The 17,309-nt window shown below is 38.3% G+C and overlaps 1 protein-coding gene across 1 annotated transcript in view; it reads left to right on the top strand.

Annotated features, from left to right (window-relative positions):
• The window catches only part of brinp2 (bone morphogenetic protein/retinoic acid inducible neural-specific 2), a 100,038-nt gene that overhangs the window by 57,968 nt on the left and 24,761 nt on the right, over positions 1-17,309 (top strand). Inside the window, exons 5-6 of the mRNA XM_084410846.1 lie at positions 1,918-2,023; positions 6,123-6,359. Coding sequence (XP_084266972.1) covers positions 1,918-2,023; positions 6,123-6,359 — 343 coding nt within the window. The remainder of the gene's footprint in view (positions 1-1,917; positions 2,024-6,122; positions 6,360-17,309) is intronic.

Below are 17,309 nucleotides of genomic sequence, written 5' to 3' on the forward strand. Positions count from 1 at the left end.
ATAAATCTAGCTTACACATTTACCCAAATTATTATATGCCTGTTTAACTGAAGCTAATTTGGGTGGGTTTCTCCCATCCCCATACAATGTCACTTCTCTGTCTTTTACGGGCCTGACGAGAATGTCGGTCTCCTCGGCTGTGAACTGCCGTTATAATAGCAAGCCGCCATGGAACAAGCATAGCTTTTAAAGGGAATGTGAGATGACGCTCTGATTGGTTTATTTCACGTTACGCCCAAACCACACCTTTGAGTAATGTAGCTACTTCAGACCAACCCATTTTAGATTTGCGTCGGGCACAAGAGTCATTTATCCCGCCGGTATAATAGCAACAGCGCCCGAGATCCGCCCACAAAGTTACTTGCGTTTGATACTTGCGTTTCAGATCGTTAAAATAGGGCCCCTAGTCATAGTCTATAGTGTCTGTAGTACACATAAAAAATTATAAAGATCACTTTCAGTATTAAATAGCTTAGGTTATGATATAATATCCTGTCACTTAAAAACATTTTCATGAGCGTCAATGTTTCACACTTCATTTTGGGAACAATTTGGTTAGCTTTGCTAAAATTTGTGAAGAGCATCAAATTGTAATTTAACAAGTTAACAGCAACCAGTTTTTGACATCATTTGAAACCATAAATACATCGTGACAATATTCAACATTTACTGCTTTTGTGAGCTGACAGATGTTAAATAGTCTCTTTTCAACAAATGGACTAAAACAAAAGCATTGTAGACATCGTTGAAGTGATTATGGAGTTGAAATTAGCCTAGTCAGACTCATTGTCTAAATAAAAAATTATCACAGTCAGTCATGTGCCACCCGTGGGGAAAAACAAAACACACATACACAAAAAGCTTTGACAATATATACAAATACACACTGTTTTTGTTTTGAATAATTTTTTTGATAGTCATTGATTTGTTAATTGTTGATGCTACCGAATGCGTATTTATCCACCAATTTATAAATGCTTTATCCCATTATTAATTGATTAATGAGAAGACACATTGAAGACACACTAATGTAAAGGATCCCCATTAGGGCCATCTATATTTAAAAAAAAATGCAGCCATTAAAGGCACACTATGTAAGATGTGTACCTTAACATCTTCGAAATCATTTCAATGGTAAATTAACTCGTAGTAGGGCGAATCATCCCGATAGCAAAGCAGGGGGGCGGGACGCCACTGGCAAAACCAGCAATGCAAGTTTGAGAGGTGGCACCCCGACAAATCTCGTGAGAATCACGACTTGCTTTACGGCACGACGTCACATACATCAACAACATATGAAGCAGCCTCTATGGAAGATACTAGCACGCATTTCAGACGTGAATCATGGCAGAGTCGACGAAGAAAGCGCGGTCGGAAGAGTGCAGAGACGGCTCGGCGTGAGTGGTATTTACGACACTAACGTTAAATACAAGTACTCCACAGCGACTCTAGGGGTCGCTGTTTGAGAAAAACGGAAACTGCATAGTGTGCCTTTAAAATAAAAAAAATCCTGGTGCATCGCCACAGTATAAAAAGTCCCAGTTGAGATGGCAGGTCAGACACCTTATTTTAGAATCATAAAAGTCTCCTTATATTTAACACTAGGGTCCGTTAACAGAAATATGCCACTGCACATGACTCACTGCTCTCTAGATTTGAAATTAATAATGCATTGGGACCTAACACTATAGAGTCAATTTGCTATTTATATGGCGCTCTGCAAAGTGAGCATTTTTGGAGAGCTGTGCTGAAATGGGCTTTAGTGACATTTAGATATTGACTCTGGCTTATTGCACAGGCGTGTTGATTTGTTTTAGACAACTGCATATGCTCAGCACTCTACGGCTTCTGAAGAGAAACAAACAGGTGCAAGATTTCATCGATAATAAGGCATTCAAATATCTCCTTGTTTCCTAGGTAACGGAGACCAGAACGGGGCCTCTTGGATGCAGTAACTACGACAGCCTGGATTCCGTCAGTTCTGTCTTAGTGCACAGCCCCGAAAATAAAATCCATCTAAAAGGTAAGACAGCTGCTGTTGTGTAATATTTGACTGTTTTTGAGACCACTAAACGTTCCTTAACTGCAGTGCAATCAAGCAAATTACTACAGACACATACAGTATTAGTGAATTCATGTCATGATTAATGGTCTGGATCTTACTTAAGAATATGCTGAATAAATAAAATAGTAGCTGGCCAAATACATAAATAAACAAACAAACAATAAATAAACAGCACTTTAGAGGTAGGTCTGATTACTGGAAAATGACATATCAAAAGACAAAGAAGAAATTAGATTTTGCTTTGTTTTCTGAGCTATTTTAGTGAAATAATTGATACTAATTAATTTGAACTAATTCACTTTTTACAGAGACAACTGTTACATTTTGAATTGACACTAGTCCATTATTTTTGTACAGTTTGTTTCATACAACCCTGCCCTTAAACGATACGCAAAAATAAAACAAACTCTAATTGGTGCATTTACACACCAGTCAAAATTTCTGTGGGCAGTTCTTGGTCCGAATAAGTTGTAATGAGGACCAAGTCAAAAGTCTAGCAAGGGCGGACCCCGTTAGAGGAACACATGACTTGATAATACTCATACTGTCCCCATGCTTTCTAAAAGCTAGTAAAGGGTTATCAGAAGACAGGCATTTATAATTGTATTAATTCAACTCACACTCTCGTGACAGCAGTGTCACCTCAAGTCAGAGGTGGTCGGAGGAGCAGAAAAAAAGAAAAAGAGAAAAGAGAAAAGTAACAGGACTAAAAAGAGCAAAAAGGAAGGTTTTAAGCCTCTAGCCATTGCTAATTATACATGTGGCCTGCGTCAATTTCCACTGCCTTCTTGACATTGACATTTAAATTGTCAAACTACTTAATACTGCCGTCTCCTGAAGCAAGTTCCCTGCTGCCCAGATTCGTGTAACTACTTTAATGAGCTAGCCATAGGGTTCGGCACCAAAGCTTATCTTTTGCTAAGTTAAGACTTGGGAAAGAAAATGTAGGGTGCGGGGTGCAGTTGTAGCTAAAAGAGTTTTGAATATATTTGAGCATGTCACTTTCTGCATTCTTTCATTCACTTCTTTGGGGCTTCCCAGGATATTTTCAATCAAAGCGCCGTGTCCTTTCAGAGAGAAGAATTTAGACCCCTTCAAATTAGGACATCAAGCCGTCAATTCCATAGAGGACTGAAATAATCCACAGGGAAAATTCACGTTCCTCTCGTTCTCTTTAAAAAGGCTGAGACTCTGGAGGAGAGGGCACAAGAGCAGCTATTTAGCTGTCTCCGGTATGAAAGCCATCCAAGTCAGTCTCTTTTGTGAGGCTCCCCACACTGTTGGCTCTCTACCCAGCAGAAGCCAAAGCTTAAGACGAAGACTGCATCTAATTATGTCTCTTGTTTTTCCACAATCCGACGGATAAATACTGAGGAACACATCATAAATATTCACACTGGGAAGGGAATTTAAAAAGGCTGAATATGAAGGCAAAATGCATTGATTCTTTCTTTAAGGATGTCAGACCTGGTAAAGCTGTGAAGAGCGTTTTCTCACATAATATAATTAGCAGGTGTTCAGCACCAACAGCTGGGCTGTGAAATCTGAATCTTTCTCGTACGTGGTGGAAGAGCTGGTGGATTAATGTATTCAGCACTGAATGCTTTCATAAGTAATTCATAGGTGAGTATTGATGAGAAGGCCTTTGGAGATCAAATCTATCAAAATGAACAGAGGGGTTCTTCTCTCCAAAATGTCTGCATAGATTTCTCTACATGTTATTATCAATCAAAATGAACTAAAATTAATTAACTTGTTGTTATGGGCTCTTATTCTTATTCTTATTTTATTTATTTTTTTGGGAAAGAAATTAATACCTTTATTCAGAAAAGATGCATGAAATTGTTTGAAAGTGACAATAGAGACTTTTCAATTGTAAAAAATATATATACTGTATATATACTTTTGATATGAAAAAAGTCTCAGCTTTCAAATTCTGTCCATTTTATCATAAAATTCAAACAATAAATGCAGTTTAGGCGCTCTTTAATGTGGCATAAAAATTGCTTTTATGAATAGAAAGTTCAATTAAAACTTAATTTATAAAAAAATATATATATATATATAAATATATATAATTATTTTAGAAAGGGGGGAAAAAGCAGAATGCAAAATACAGATTCATGACTGATAAAAAACAAAAACAAAAAGCTATATTTCCTCACCTGCAATTGGCAAGTGTGGCAAACAATTAATTTTGGACCCTGTTTACAATTGTACCATCTTGTTACCGCTTGTTCCCAAATCGCTCAAGAAAATCAATAATTAGTTTCCCAGGCAAATGTCAATTCTTCCATTGCCTGCTATCAAAATATCTAATTGGGAGGGAGAATTCCGCAATAGCCGCATTGATTCCCTGTCTGCAGCGTGCCTGCAGTTCATGACAGAGGTTTACGGCCGAATGACCTTGCCACAGAGATTGTTGGTCTTTATTCATCCCATTACCCCATTACTGCGCTGACATAGCAGACCTCTCCGTCCCAAATAGGACTCCCATCACTGATGCTGTTAGAGCAGTCAGGCTGCCAGTCTCTCTGACCCACTTTACATGCTCTCTGTTTCCCAACTCAGCCTTCACTGTATTGCTGAGCAAAATCAAGGCTGTGAAACAATAGTAACATGTCTACATTGCAGTGATATTTTGACTGGAGAGGCAGAAGTTTTGAAAATATTATTTAAAATAATAGACAGAAAAAAACAAAAAACAGTCTATCACGCCCATTATCACGCCCACCTATCATGTTCACAACCAGTCTAGACATCTGGTTCACCACTTCAAGTCAGGTTTTAATTACAAATCCACTTGAAATTACACTGCAGCTTGAACTTTGAAAAGATGATCTGTGAGTGAGTCTGATATTAGCGAACACTCAGATCGCTTAAATTAAAGATGCACCTCTGTGGACCTGTGATCTGTTGACTAATGGTCCAAAAATGAGGCTACTATTAATAAAAGACAAACAACAGTTTAATATAAAATATATATATATATATATATATATATATATATATATATATATATATATATATATATATATATATATATATATATATATATATATTTAAAAATAAAGAAATCACACAATCCTCAGTGATACTGTAACGTCTCACAGCTCTCTCCAACAACAGTACCAAAAAGAAATAAACAATACACAAAAAGACTAAACTGTACAGTTCACAGAAACGTAAAGACAGAAAATCAACAAAATACACTCACTGTTAAAGGTTCGTGGCTGAAACTGTTTCAAATAATCAAATAATAAAGAAACAAATACATACACTTTAGAGACAGGCTAGGATGCAACAAACGAATAGTAAATGAACAGTAATTAAAAAGTTAGCAAACTGCTGCCTGCTAACGGCACATCCCTGCAGCTACTGTCAACAAACAGAAAGGGGAGGAGCCGGAAGGGACGCATCACAGGCTACAGCCAACCAGGTCTTAAATAGGAGGCACTTTTCACAAGTGTCAATCACCACCACTTACTTCATTCATTCATTCTATATATACTGTATATATATAAATAGTTGCTTGTTAATGGTGTATGGTCAAGTGAAAAATATCAACTAGAACTAGAAAATTTACACATTTACCATGTAAGAAGGGCACTTTTTCTCATCATTTCAGAGATCCACTTCATGCCTCTGCGTTATTGTATTGTTCTAAATGGAGACTTAAAAAAGAAAACATATTACTTTGAGAGTTAAGTAGGTTGAGAGAGAGATGGGTTGAGGAGAGAGGAGAGGATAGCCAGAGGACAGATGATGGGTGGGTTCAAAGTGGTGTCATATGACTCAGGGATTGATTTTTGTGTGTGTGTGTGTGTGTGTGTCCACACGGGAATGCCAGACCTAGTGGTGATTTGAGATGTTGGCCAAATGTATATGACTATAACAAATCCAAACACCATTCTGAACTTGTTTACCAACCTAGCATCAGAAAAACGGTGTTGTGTAACTTACAAAATCTTTTATCTGGACTTGGAATCAAATTTCAGTTTAGTTCTGAGTCTAACATGACAGTAAACCGATATTTCTCACTGTCCCCCATTCACAGGTCTGCAGGATGTGCTTCCTGAGTTTCTGCGGAATCGTTTTGTGGAGGCGGCGCTCAGTTACGTGGCGTGTAATTCAGAGGGCGAGCTACTGTGCCGCAACAATGACTGCTGGTGCCGCTGCTCCGCAAAGTTCCCTGATTGTAACTGCCCCTTTGCAGACATCAAAGCTATGGAGGAGAGTCTGCGAAAGAGCAAAGAGTCCTGGGTCAACCTCAACAATGACTTCATGGAGTCAGGTAGGTTAATCTGATGGCCATGGAAGTGTTAAAATCTCTTGTATAATCTCTGGGGTTACAACACCTTTCCACACTCACTTTGTGTCTTCACTGGATTAAATCGGAGAGTGGAACTTCTCAGATTTAAAATGACAGGTAAATCTCATTGGTATATCTCAATCTTGACAGATGATTGATATACTGTCATATTCCCTCAGCAACTCTTTCTCACAAGGTTTCTGAGTTCACCGCAGTGTAAACAGATGCACTTTGCATGTACAGTATATACTATGAAAAGAACATCAGAACTGAAAAGTCTACTGCTGCGCCACAGCTCCAGCAAAGCATCTTTTAATTACACTTACATTGATAATGCATGGGGTAATACAGTATGGGCAGTGGCGTAATGGTTAAGGATCTGTGCTTCAAACACAAGGGCTGGAGGTACAATCCCAGGTGTCCAAGGAAATGGGAGAGTTAATGAGAAAACAATCCTGCTCTGTTACCATTGTGTCCATAGGCAAAGCACTTAACCCCAAGCTGCACCTGGGGGATTGTCTTTGCAGTTAGTGTACTGTATGCCGCTTTGGATGAAAAGCATCTGCTAAATGTTAACAACAACCCCTGCAGACTGAATATATTAAAAAGTCAGTGTTGTTAAATTCATTATCAGACAAGCAATCGATGGGCACAATTTAAGAACAACAACTGCTGCTCCAAAAAGTATTTTGACACTTAAAAATGTACACTGAACTGTTCAAAAGTTTGGGGTCAGTAAGATATATATATGAAGAGTTCAGATGCAAAAGCCTCTAAGTGCCATCTGAAATTTTCCTCTAGAATGATCATTTTTATCAAGCTCGTATATTTAAGTTCAGTAATTCCACTTAAATGGCAATGAAAATGACCTATTAATTGTCATTTAAGTGAAATTACTGAACTTAAATATACGAGCTTGATAAAAATGATCATTCTAGAAGAAAATTTCAGATGGCATTTAGAGGCTTTTGCATCTGAACTCTTCATATACATACATAAATAAATAAATAAATAAATAAATGTAATCTTAATGACCCAAAACTTTTGAAAAGTAGTGTTTGTATTTCAATGCGTTTCACACTAAAAGCCACATATGTATTATTATTATTAGATAAGTATAAATAACAATATTTCTATATAGAAGTATGGAATTTTGGCTTTAAAACTGTTGTGGTGTTATATTTTCCTTGTGGTAAAAAGTTTTTAATGTTGTTTATGTTGTTAAAAGGCTTTAAGACAAACCATGTCCAATTTCATAAGTCAACACCATTACTGAGTATTTTCTCAAAATTGCAGTGAACCAAAGATTGTTCCTTACGTCAAACTACTTTGTAACAAATCATGTCACCGTGCGACCGGGCTTTTGCATATCATTAACTATGCTGTGAAGCAGTCTCAAGAGAAGCCAGGTTATCCCAGTATTTTTTTTCTGTTGATATGAAAAATTGGGTACATTTAGCAAAATAGCGGGTGAATTATGTAAATGAAGTGTATTACGATGCTATGATGAACTATATGCTTTTCTCCACTGATGTTCTAAGTTGTTCAAAGTGTTTCTAAGGATACAGATTTTTAGAAGAGTGCTCTCTGACTCTGAGTTGGTGAACGGGAACATGGTTTGTGTAACATTAGCAACACATTATTAGCTGTTTGATTACGTAGTCGAGCAAAAGGCTAATCATAATAATTACTGTCAGTGGAGTGGAGGATGGGCTAATTTGCATATTCATATGTCCACGTATACTATATAATGCAAGGGTGTAGAGTTACATCCAAGTTATTTTAAGGCATGAAGAATTATTATTTATTTAATTTTTTTAAATGTCATTTTAGTGATCAAAGATGAGTTTTAATGGATACAATTATTGACTACAGAGAGACTTTAAAATAACTGTGTGGTGTATTTTACTTGAAAGACTCGTGGGTGTTATTGGTCCATTTGTTTCTGAAAATCCTGAAAAAGCCTGCAAGGGCCTACAAGTCAATAATGAACTGGACTACTTTGATAAATGGGACCCATGTTTGGGTTTAATTCAGAGTTCTTTAAAGTTCACTGACTATGATACATTTGCACCTTGGAGTAGAAACCTAAACCGACAAGAGGGAGGGTTTGTCTGTTTTATTGCTCTGGTTGCGAGAAGGCCAGACTGATAAAATCTTCGGTTTGAAAAATGCTGGTATAGTGTGTGTGCGAGAGAGAGGGAGAGCAAACCCAAAGTAAAGCGAGCCGAAGAGAGAGAAGCATAGAAAGATGGCACCTCAGGTTTTTCTCCTAGCTGAGTGTTTCCACATTCAAAGAATGATTCAATCAGAGAGATAAACCCTAGCTGGCTCTAAAAGCTTCTCTTGCTCAGTGATGGAGCATTAATGAAAGCAGCTCAAATCCCTTTAACTGTGGCGCTGCACTCATAAGAACGCATATCTCCTTTCAGCAGGTGAAGTGCTAGGCTTGGGGAAAGGGCTCTTTGGCCATAGCATAGCTACAGCGTAAGGGTTTTATTTATCCAGCCTCACAGAAACCTGTCCCTATTGTCAGGAGGCCAAATAGGAGAGAGAGAACATTCGTTCAGATTTAGAATGGGAAACTGATTTGTCATGCAGGATTCTGATAAACAATATAAAAAAATATTGGGGGGGGGGGGAACTGCACCCAAACAAAAGCAAATGACAGTTTAACTTAAGTCAGGCACCATGAAATCAAGTTTGCATAGTGGCTCCAAAAAAAGTATTGTATGAATTGTATGTACATGTAGGAATTGCAGTACACTCAATATCAAACATTAAACCAAGTGGAAAAACAAATCGAAGAACAAAAAAAAAAAAAAAGTTGGTCTTATAGCCCTCTACACTACATCTTAAAAGGAACAGATATACACAATCCCACCCACACACCAATACTCTCTGTTTGTATTGGTGTATGGGTGGGATTGTGTATATTTGTCCTTTTTGGACTGGGGATGTGAAATTATCTTCCTTCACAGTCTGAACCTCAGTGCACTTCGTTCAACTTTGTTCGAAAGCACCACGCATTGACCATTTCTTAGCCGATATCTCTTACTGGATGGCTTTCTAAACCACAAAATCATTGTAGCACCCCCACGCTTGGCCCGAGGTCTGTTTGTTTACATTAATTTACCTCTATTGCAAACTGCAGACCTGACCTACTATCATTAATATTAATAAAACTGCGTATCAAAGTATATAAGACTTCCGCTTCAATATTACATCACTGTTGAAAGGTAAAAACAAATTATATTAATTTGTGTCAGGCGTAAGTTATACATCAAAACATGCAAAATCAAAACAGGACTTAATAAATGTAATAAATAAGCACATACCTGTTTAATCATGCAAGCTTCAGTTAATCTGTCACATCAAGTATTCCAGCAGAGCTTGAAATACAGATGCATATTTTGATAAACATTGATGGATTGTCGTGTTTATGTCACATACATTGGATAAATAATCATAATGTTTGCTCTATTACATTAAATTAAGCTGACCTGATGAGCATTTAGAGTGGAAACCACTGATCTATAAACATGGTAGGAACACTCATTTATGATGCACGCGTTACATTCATATGCACAGTTAGAGGCCGCTTTTAAAGGGTTCAATTCAATTCAATTCAAATTTATTTGTATAGCGCTTTTCACAATACATATTGTTTCAAAGCAGCTTTACAGAAAGTGCATTTCAGAAATGTACATAGAGAAATACAGTTAGTTAATCATGTATTGATTTAGGGCATAAACATCGCCCGCGTCGAGTCGTCTCTTCATAGGCGCCGAGTCGTCTCTGCACGGGTGTTGGAGAATCTGTAGTTTCCATGAGAGGCTGGATACAAACTGGAGCTGACGATCTGTATTTACCTCGGGACTAGCGTCCCGAGATAACAACAGAAAAGCATATGGGAAATAATTAGCGTAGCTGCTGTTCGCAATATTAATGCATTCAATCTGATTCAACTGTAGTATAAAATGTAAGTATTATGTGAATGCCTGGCTGAAGAGATGCGTCTTTAATCTAGTTTTAAACTGGGACAGCGAGTCTGAGCCTCGAACAATATCAGGAAGGCCATTCCACAGTTTAGGAGCTAAATGTGAAAAAGCTCTCCCTCCTTTAGTGGACTTAGATATCCTAGGAATGACCAGAAGCCTCGAATTTAGTGATCTTAAAGAGCGCGATGGATTGTAGGGCGATAGAAGTTCCGTTAAATACACGGGAGCTAAACCATTTAGGGCTTTATAGGTCAGTAGCAATACTTTGTAATTGATACGGAACTTAATAGGTAACCAATGTAGAGATGATAGAATTGGTGTTATATGATCGTATTTTCTTGATCTAGTAAGAACTCTAGCGGCGGCATTTTGGACTAACTGTAGCTTGTTTATTGAGGATGCAGGACAACCAGCTAATAAAGCATTACAGTAATCTAGTCTCGAGGTCATGAATGCATGAACTAACTTTTCTGCATCAGAAACAGATAGCATGTTACGTAGCTTAGCAATGTTTCTGAGGTGGAAAAAGGCTGTTCTTGTAACATATGAAATATGATTTTCAAAAGACAAGTTGCGGTCTAATATAACACCCAGGTCTTTTACTGTAGAGGATAAAGTAACAGGACACCCTTCTAAATTAAAGTTGTATTGTAAGAGGTTTTGTGGGCAGTTTTTTGGACTAATAAGTAATACCTCCGTTTTATCTGAATTTAATAGCAGAAAATTACATGTCATCCAGTATTTTATATCTTTAACACACTCTGTTAATTTAGATAATTTAGCGTTTTCATCTGGTCGTGATGAAATATATAATTGAGTGTCATCAGCATAACAGTGGAAATTAATTCCATGTTTTCTTATAATATTACCAAGTGGCAGCATATATATTGAGAATAGCAGAGGGCCTAACACAGATCCTTGCGGTACACCGTAGTTTACTGACGTTATCTTCGATTTTTCCCCATTTACGCAGACAAAATGGTAACGGTCTGATAAGTACGATCTAAACCAGTTTAATGCCTGTCCCTGAACACCAGTGTAGTTTTGTAGTCGGTCTAAGAGTATTGTGTGATCTATAGTATCGAACGCAGCACTAAGATCAAGTAAAACTAGTATTGAGATACAGCCTTGGTCAGAAGCTAAAAGTAAATCATTTGTGATTTTAACGAGCGCAGTTTCTGTGCTATGGTGCGGTCTGAATCCTGACTGAAACTTTTCATAGATATCATTTTCTTGCAAGAAAGAGCACAGTTGAGCGGACACAACTTTTTCTAGTATTTTAGACATAAATGGAAGATTTGAAATGGGTCTGTAATTTGCTAGGTTATTATGATCTAATTGTGGTTTCTTAATAAGAGGTTTTATAACTGCCAACTTGAATATTCTTGGAACATGACCTAAGGATAAAGACGAGTTAATAATATTGAGAAGAGGCTCTTCCACTACAGGTAACACTTGTTTCAGTAGTTTAGTTGGTATTGGATCTAATAAACACGTTGTTGGTTTAGATGCAATGATAAGTTTATTTAACTCTTCCTGTCCTATAGTTGCAAAGCGCTGTAATTGTTCTTGCGGGGTGATAATTGAGGCTGAATCATAAGACACCATTAAAGATTGTACATTTACAATTGTGTTTCTGATGCTTTCTATTTTCTCAGTGAAGAAATTCATAAAATCATTACTACTACACTGTGACAGAATATTTTGCTCCGGTAACGTCTGTTTATTTGTTAGTCTAGCGACGGTGTTAAATAAAAACCTTGGATTGTTTTGGTTGTTTTCTATTAGTTTGCGGAGATGCTCAGCCCTGGCTGCTTTTAGGGCCTTTTTATAACGTGACATACTGTCTTTCCATGCGATTCTAAAGACCTCTAGATTAGTTTGTTTCCATTTACGCTCTAAATTACGAGTTTCTCTCTTTAGAACATGCGTAACACTGTTGTACCATGGTGCTTTAGTTTTCTCTCTAACCTTTTTTAATCTAATTGGTGCAACGATGTCTAATGTACTAGAGAAAATGGTGCTCATAGTGCTAGTCATTTCCTCTAGTTCATCTGTTTGTTTGGGTTCACTGAGCAGCTGAGACAGATCAGGTAAGCTATTTGAGAAATGATCTGTAGTTGTTGGAAGGATTGTTCTGCCTGGTCGATAACGCGGCGCAACATGACAAATTTCAGCGGTACGTAGTATGCAAGTGACCATGTAATGGTCAGTGACTTCATCACTTTGCGGTATAATATCTATATCGGTTGGATCGGCTCCATGTGATATAATTAAATCTAGCGTATGATTAAGACGATGAGTGGGACCAGTTACGTTTTGCTTGACCCCAAAGGAGTTTAATAAATCTGTAAACGCAGCCCCTAAAGCATCATTTGAATTATCTACGTGTATGTTAAAATCTCCAACAATTAATGCTTTATCGACATTGACCAAAAGATCTGAGAGAAAGTCTGCAAACTCTTTTAGGAAATCAGCGTAAGGCCCAGGCGGTCTATATACGGTAGCCAAGGCTAGAGATAATATGGATTTCTTTCTTACATCTAAGAGAGTAACATTTAGCACAAGTACTTCAAACGAATTAAACCTGTGACCTGTTTTCTGAGTAACAGTAAGAATATCTTTATAGATTATAGCAACACCACCGCCACGACCAATCAGACGGGGCTCATGCTTGTAACAGTATCCAGGAGGAGTAGACTCATTAAGACCGAAATAATCATTTGGTTTAAGCCAGGTTTCAGTAAGGCAAAGTACATCGAAACTATTATCTGTGACCATTTCATTTACAATAACCGCCTTAGGTGTAAGCGATCTGATGTTTAAAAGACCTAGCTTTATAAACTGTTTTTGTTCACTAATATTGAGATTTTCTGGTTTAATCACAATTAGATTTTTCTTAGATCCTGCAGTAGATTTATTATTTGATCTCACTAAACGAGGAATAGACACAGTTTCAATATAATGTTCTACATTGGTACTTATATCAATTAAGTTTGGACAGCAAAGAGTGTGATTTGGACTTTGACTTACTAGTCATATGGTGTGTAGCGTCTTGGAGATGTTGTCCGACAGAATAGCCGCTCCGATTCTGCTGGGGTGAAGGCCATCAGCACGGAAGAGCCTAGGTCGCTCCCAGAAAAGATTCCAATTATTTACAAAGAGCAGTCTCTGTTCATTACACCATGACATTAACCATTCATTTAGAGCAAATAATCTACTGAACCTTTCGTGTCCTAGTCGGTAGGTGGGAAGCGGTCCAGACACGATGATCGTTGTTTCAGGCGATGTGCTGCGTACCGTCTCGATCAGGCTCCTGTAGTCCTTCTTCAGAACCTCCGACTGCCGTAGCCTGATGTCGTTCGTTCCCGCGTGCAGCACGACAGCTCCGACGGGCTCGTCACCGTTCAGAATCCCGGGAACCTGTGCAGCGACATCGAGAACACGAGCACCAGGAAAGCAGTGAGTGCGAACCTTACCTTTACCTATGGTAGCACGGACATGCCGGACGATGGAACTGCCGATGATCACAGCGTCGCATTCCGTCTCGCGTAGAGGGGAGAAGCGGTTCTGGGTGGAGATCTCGAAGGCCGGGAGGGGCGGAGAGGTCCTAGCTCTGGTCCTGGCCCGCGTCTTCCGCTGTGGAATCATCCAGGGTCCATGTTGTTGTGTCGGTGCCGGAGTGAATGAAACCAGGGATGATCGCATCCTGGGCAGAGAAACACATGGAGTAGACGAGGTCGGAGTCAAAAGGTTACTAACCACTGACTTTTGAGCATCGGCGCGTGATGTTTCAAGCGCGAAACGTCGATCTCGTAGCTCGGCCTGTCTCTCTAGTAGGTCGCGGATCTGCTTCTCCACGGATTCCAGCTCTAACTGCACAGAATGCAGCTCGAAGGTGTCCTCACCTGCACTCAAAGGTAACGTTAGACACACATCCGTTATATTCGCCATTATAGCAGATGTGCTATAATGGCGAATTATAGCTTTCAGTGATACGGGTGTAAATAAGTCGATCGATAGGCGCGACCACGCGTGTAATGCTAGCGGGCTAAGGCTAGTAGCGGAAGTTCGAAAGGTTGGATATATGTAGCGATATCAGAGCAATCCGATTGTTTTTTAAGGAGAATAGTATTCCAGATATGTTCACACGCTATAAAAATGAAAAAGTTCGTTTGTAAAAGAGTGTAAAGAAGAAAAACAAGGTTTCTGAATTAATTCGACGGAGCTCCAAACACAACAACGCACTCAGTTCCAGATCATAAATCTTTGGGTTCACCCAAAGATGAAAATTCTGTCATCATTTACTCACCCTCAATCCAAACCTGTATGAATTCCTTTCTTCTGCTGAACACAACAGATATTTTGAAGAATGTTAGAAAAACCAAACAGTGGATGGGCTAGATTGACTTCCAAATTATATATTTTTTTCTTACTATGGAAAATTAACATAATGGAACATAATGGAATAATTAACACCATGTATCAATGGGTCAATGGGATCAATCAACTATTTAGTTACCCACATTCTTCATAATATCTTCTTTTGTGTTCAGCATGAAACAAGTTTCGGTAGTTTTTCTTCCCTGTTGTGATGTATATTTCTGAGTGAAACGGCTTTTCGAACAAGAAATGTCTAATTTTCTTTATGATTTAAATTGATTCTGACTCTTAAAGTATTATGTACATAGTAGGCTAATAAGCATTCACAAAAGCATTTTAGTTGGAGCAAATAATTAAAAGTTCCATGTTTACAACAGTAAATTCAGTATTTAAAAGTCAAGGGGTCTGGCAGTATAAAACTACTGTGTCCCTCATCCTTCAATTCATAGCTTGATTAGCATGTTCCATTATGTTAATTAAAAAATGGCTTGAAAATACATGGTGTTATTTGATACATGGTACCAGCAACAATCAACCTGGCAACATGTTTATCCTCATCAGAGTCTGCCAATGGAAATTTTCACTGGGGTTTTGTCCATTTATGGGCTCAATTAGTTGCTAAAGCTCCCAGAGCCTGTACTTAGATAAGGCGCTTTTGCAGTTTGAATGTGACAGATAGCAATAAACAACAAATGAAGGTCTTTTTTCAGTGAATTGATTTTTTTGGTTCAATAAATGGCACCCATTTACCAACCAGAGGTTCTTTAAAGAGGTTTACACTCAGCGCACATATTCTGATATATCCTTCTGTCTCACAAAGATTTCCCTCTCGACATTTAAAAAAGGCTTCCTACGTTTCTTAATGGACAACTTTGGCAAATAGAATTCCTCGCTTTAGAGAGAGCTAAAATATGATTCAAACTGTTTGATTACTGTATGTATTACATGTCATAGCACACAGTAGCCTGCTTAATAAAAACATTTCCCATTTGGCATTTGATTAACTTAACGCAGGTTGTAAATGGCTTCACCATGCTTCTCATTACCTCATAAACTGAGTAAATCAGAGGTAGATTAGCTTGGCACGGGTAGTGGATGCTGTTTTTAAGATTAAAGAACACCGTATCCTGAGTTCTCCAGCATGTGCAAGATTTTACGAGTCCATTCACTTCGGGTTAAATCAGCTAGCAGAACGAATGGATTCGCCCAGCAACAGCGCTGGTGAGTCTAAGAAGGGATTATACAAAACTGTCCTACTGTCATAAACATGATACTTCTCCCCACCAAATCCCACAAGTGCTTCGCTTTTGCTAAAGAAGCCAATAAACAACTCAGCGTAGGCCGACCTATCGCATATTCGCAAATGCCGAAAATGCCAGTTTCTTATTTAATATTTGCATGTTGCTTGGGGGAATAATTGCTGTGGATTTAGAAAATGAATTATGGATAGCATGTCCTTCCCTTATGTTTTGCAATTAACTAAGTATGTTTAACAGTTCAGATTCTAATGGGATGTTTAAGATGTCAAGCCATTTTTTTCAATATAGCAATATATGCAAATATAGCTACTAACCATTTTGGAAAAATAATATTCATTATTTATCTTCTGTTTACTATGCGCATCTCATTTCGCAGGCAATGGTTTTGATTTCTCCTCTTTGTTTGGGTAAAAAAAATATGAATCTTTTTAATGTATGATGACATAACACACCTGTCTTGTAATATTCCTACTGCTCAGAATTCTTCAATCCCTGTGATTATACATTCACCATGGATTCTTTCCACTGCTCAGGGCTCCACAATGTAGCGTATCACCATTTGTCTGTCCATCTCTCTCTCTCTCTCTCTCTCTCTCTCTCTCACACACACACACACACACACACACACACACACACACAGACACATTACCTTGTCCTCCCTTAAAGAACAGACACTCAACCAGTGGCATTAGGGAACAGTCATTCTTGTGCATTTCAGAAAAGTCTAGAAACTTTTGCAAAGGGTTTCTAGAAACTTCAGGAAGTTACTGTCATGAAGTTGTTGTTGGGCAAGGGAAGAGGATGGACAGAGCAGAGCACAGGCAGGCAGATGCATTGTTTGAAGCTCCTGTCAGGAGCTCTACTGACCTTGTGTCTCACTGTGGTTCCCACTGGACCCAGACTGACAGATAGGTCCCGGCTTAGGGACATCAGCTTCAGCAAGGTCCCATGTTGGACGTTGTAGATGTTTCCAAAGGCCTTCGTGGATGTACAGTCAGTTTCTGTTTGTGTAGGACAGCTCCATAACACATCGACAACATCTAGACACCCACTCACACACTTACTTACACAGCATAAGCACACTCATACACACACATTTGACAGCCTGATGCCATAGGAGAACCTTTTGTAGTTGCTTAAAGAACTGTTTTCTCAATTTTTTTACTGTATATTCTGGTACTATAAGATAAAAAACCAATTGGAGCTTCACTTTCCCTCTGTTTTCCCTAAGACTCCATAAAATGACCTGATGAGTACAGGATTGATTGCTTGATTGATTGTATTATATA

This window comes from Rutilus rutilus, assembly GCF_951802725.1.
Source record: "Rutilus rutilus genome assembly, chromosome: 6".
Classification (NCBI taxonomy): domain Eukaryota; kingdom Metazoa; phylum Chordata; class Actinopteri; order Cypriniformes; family Leuciscidae; genus Rutilus; species Rutilus rutilus.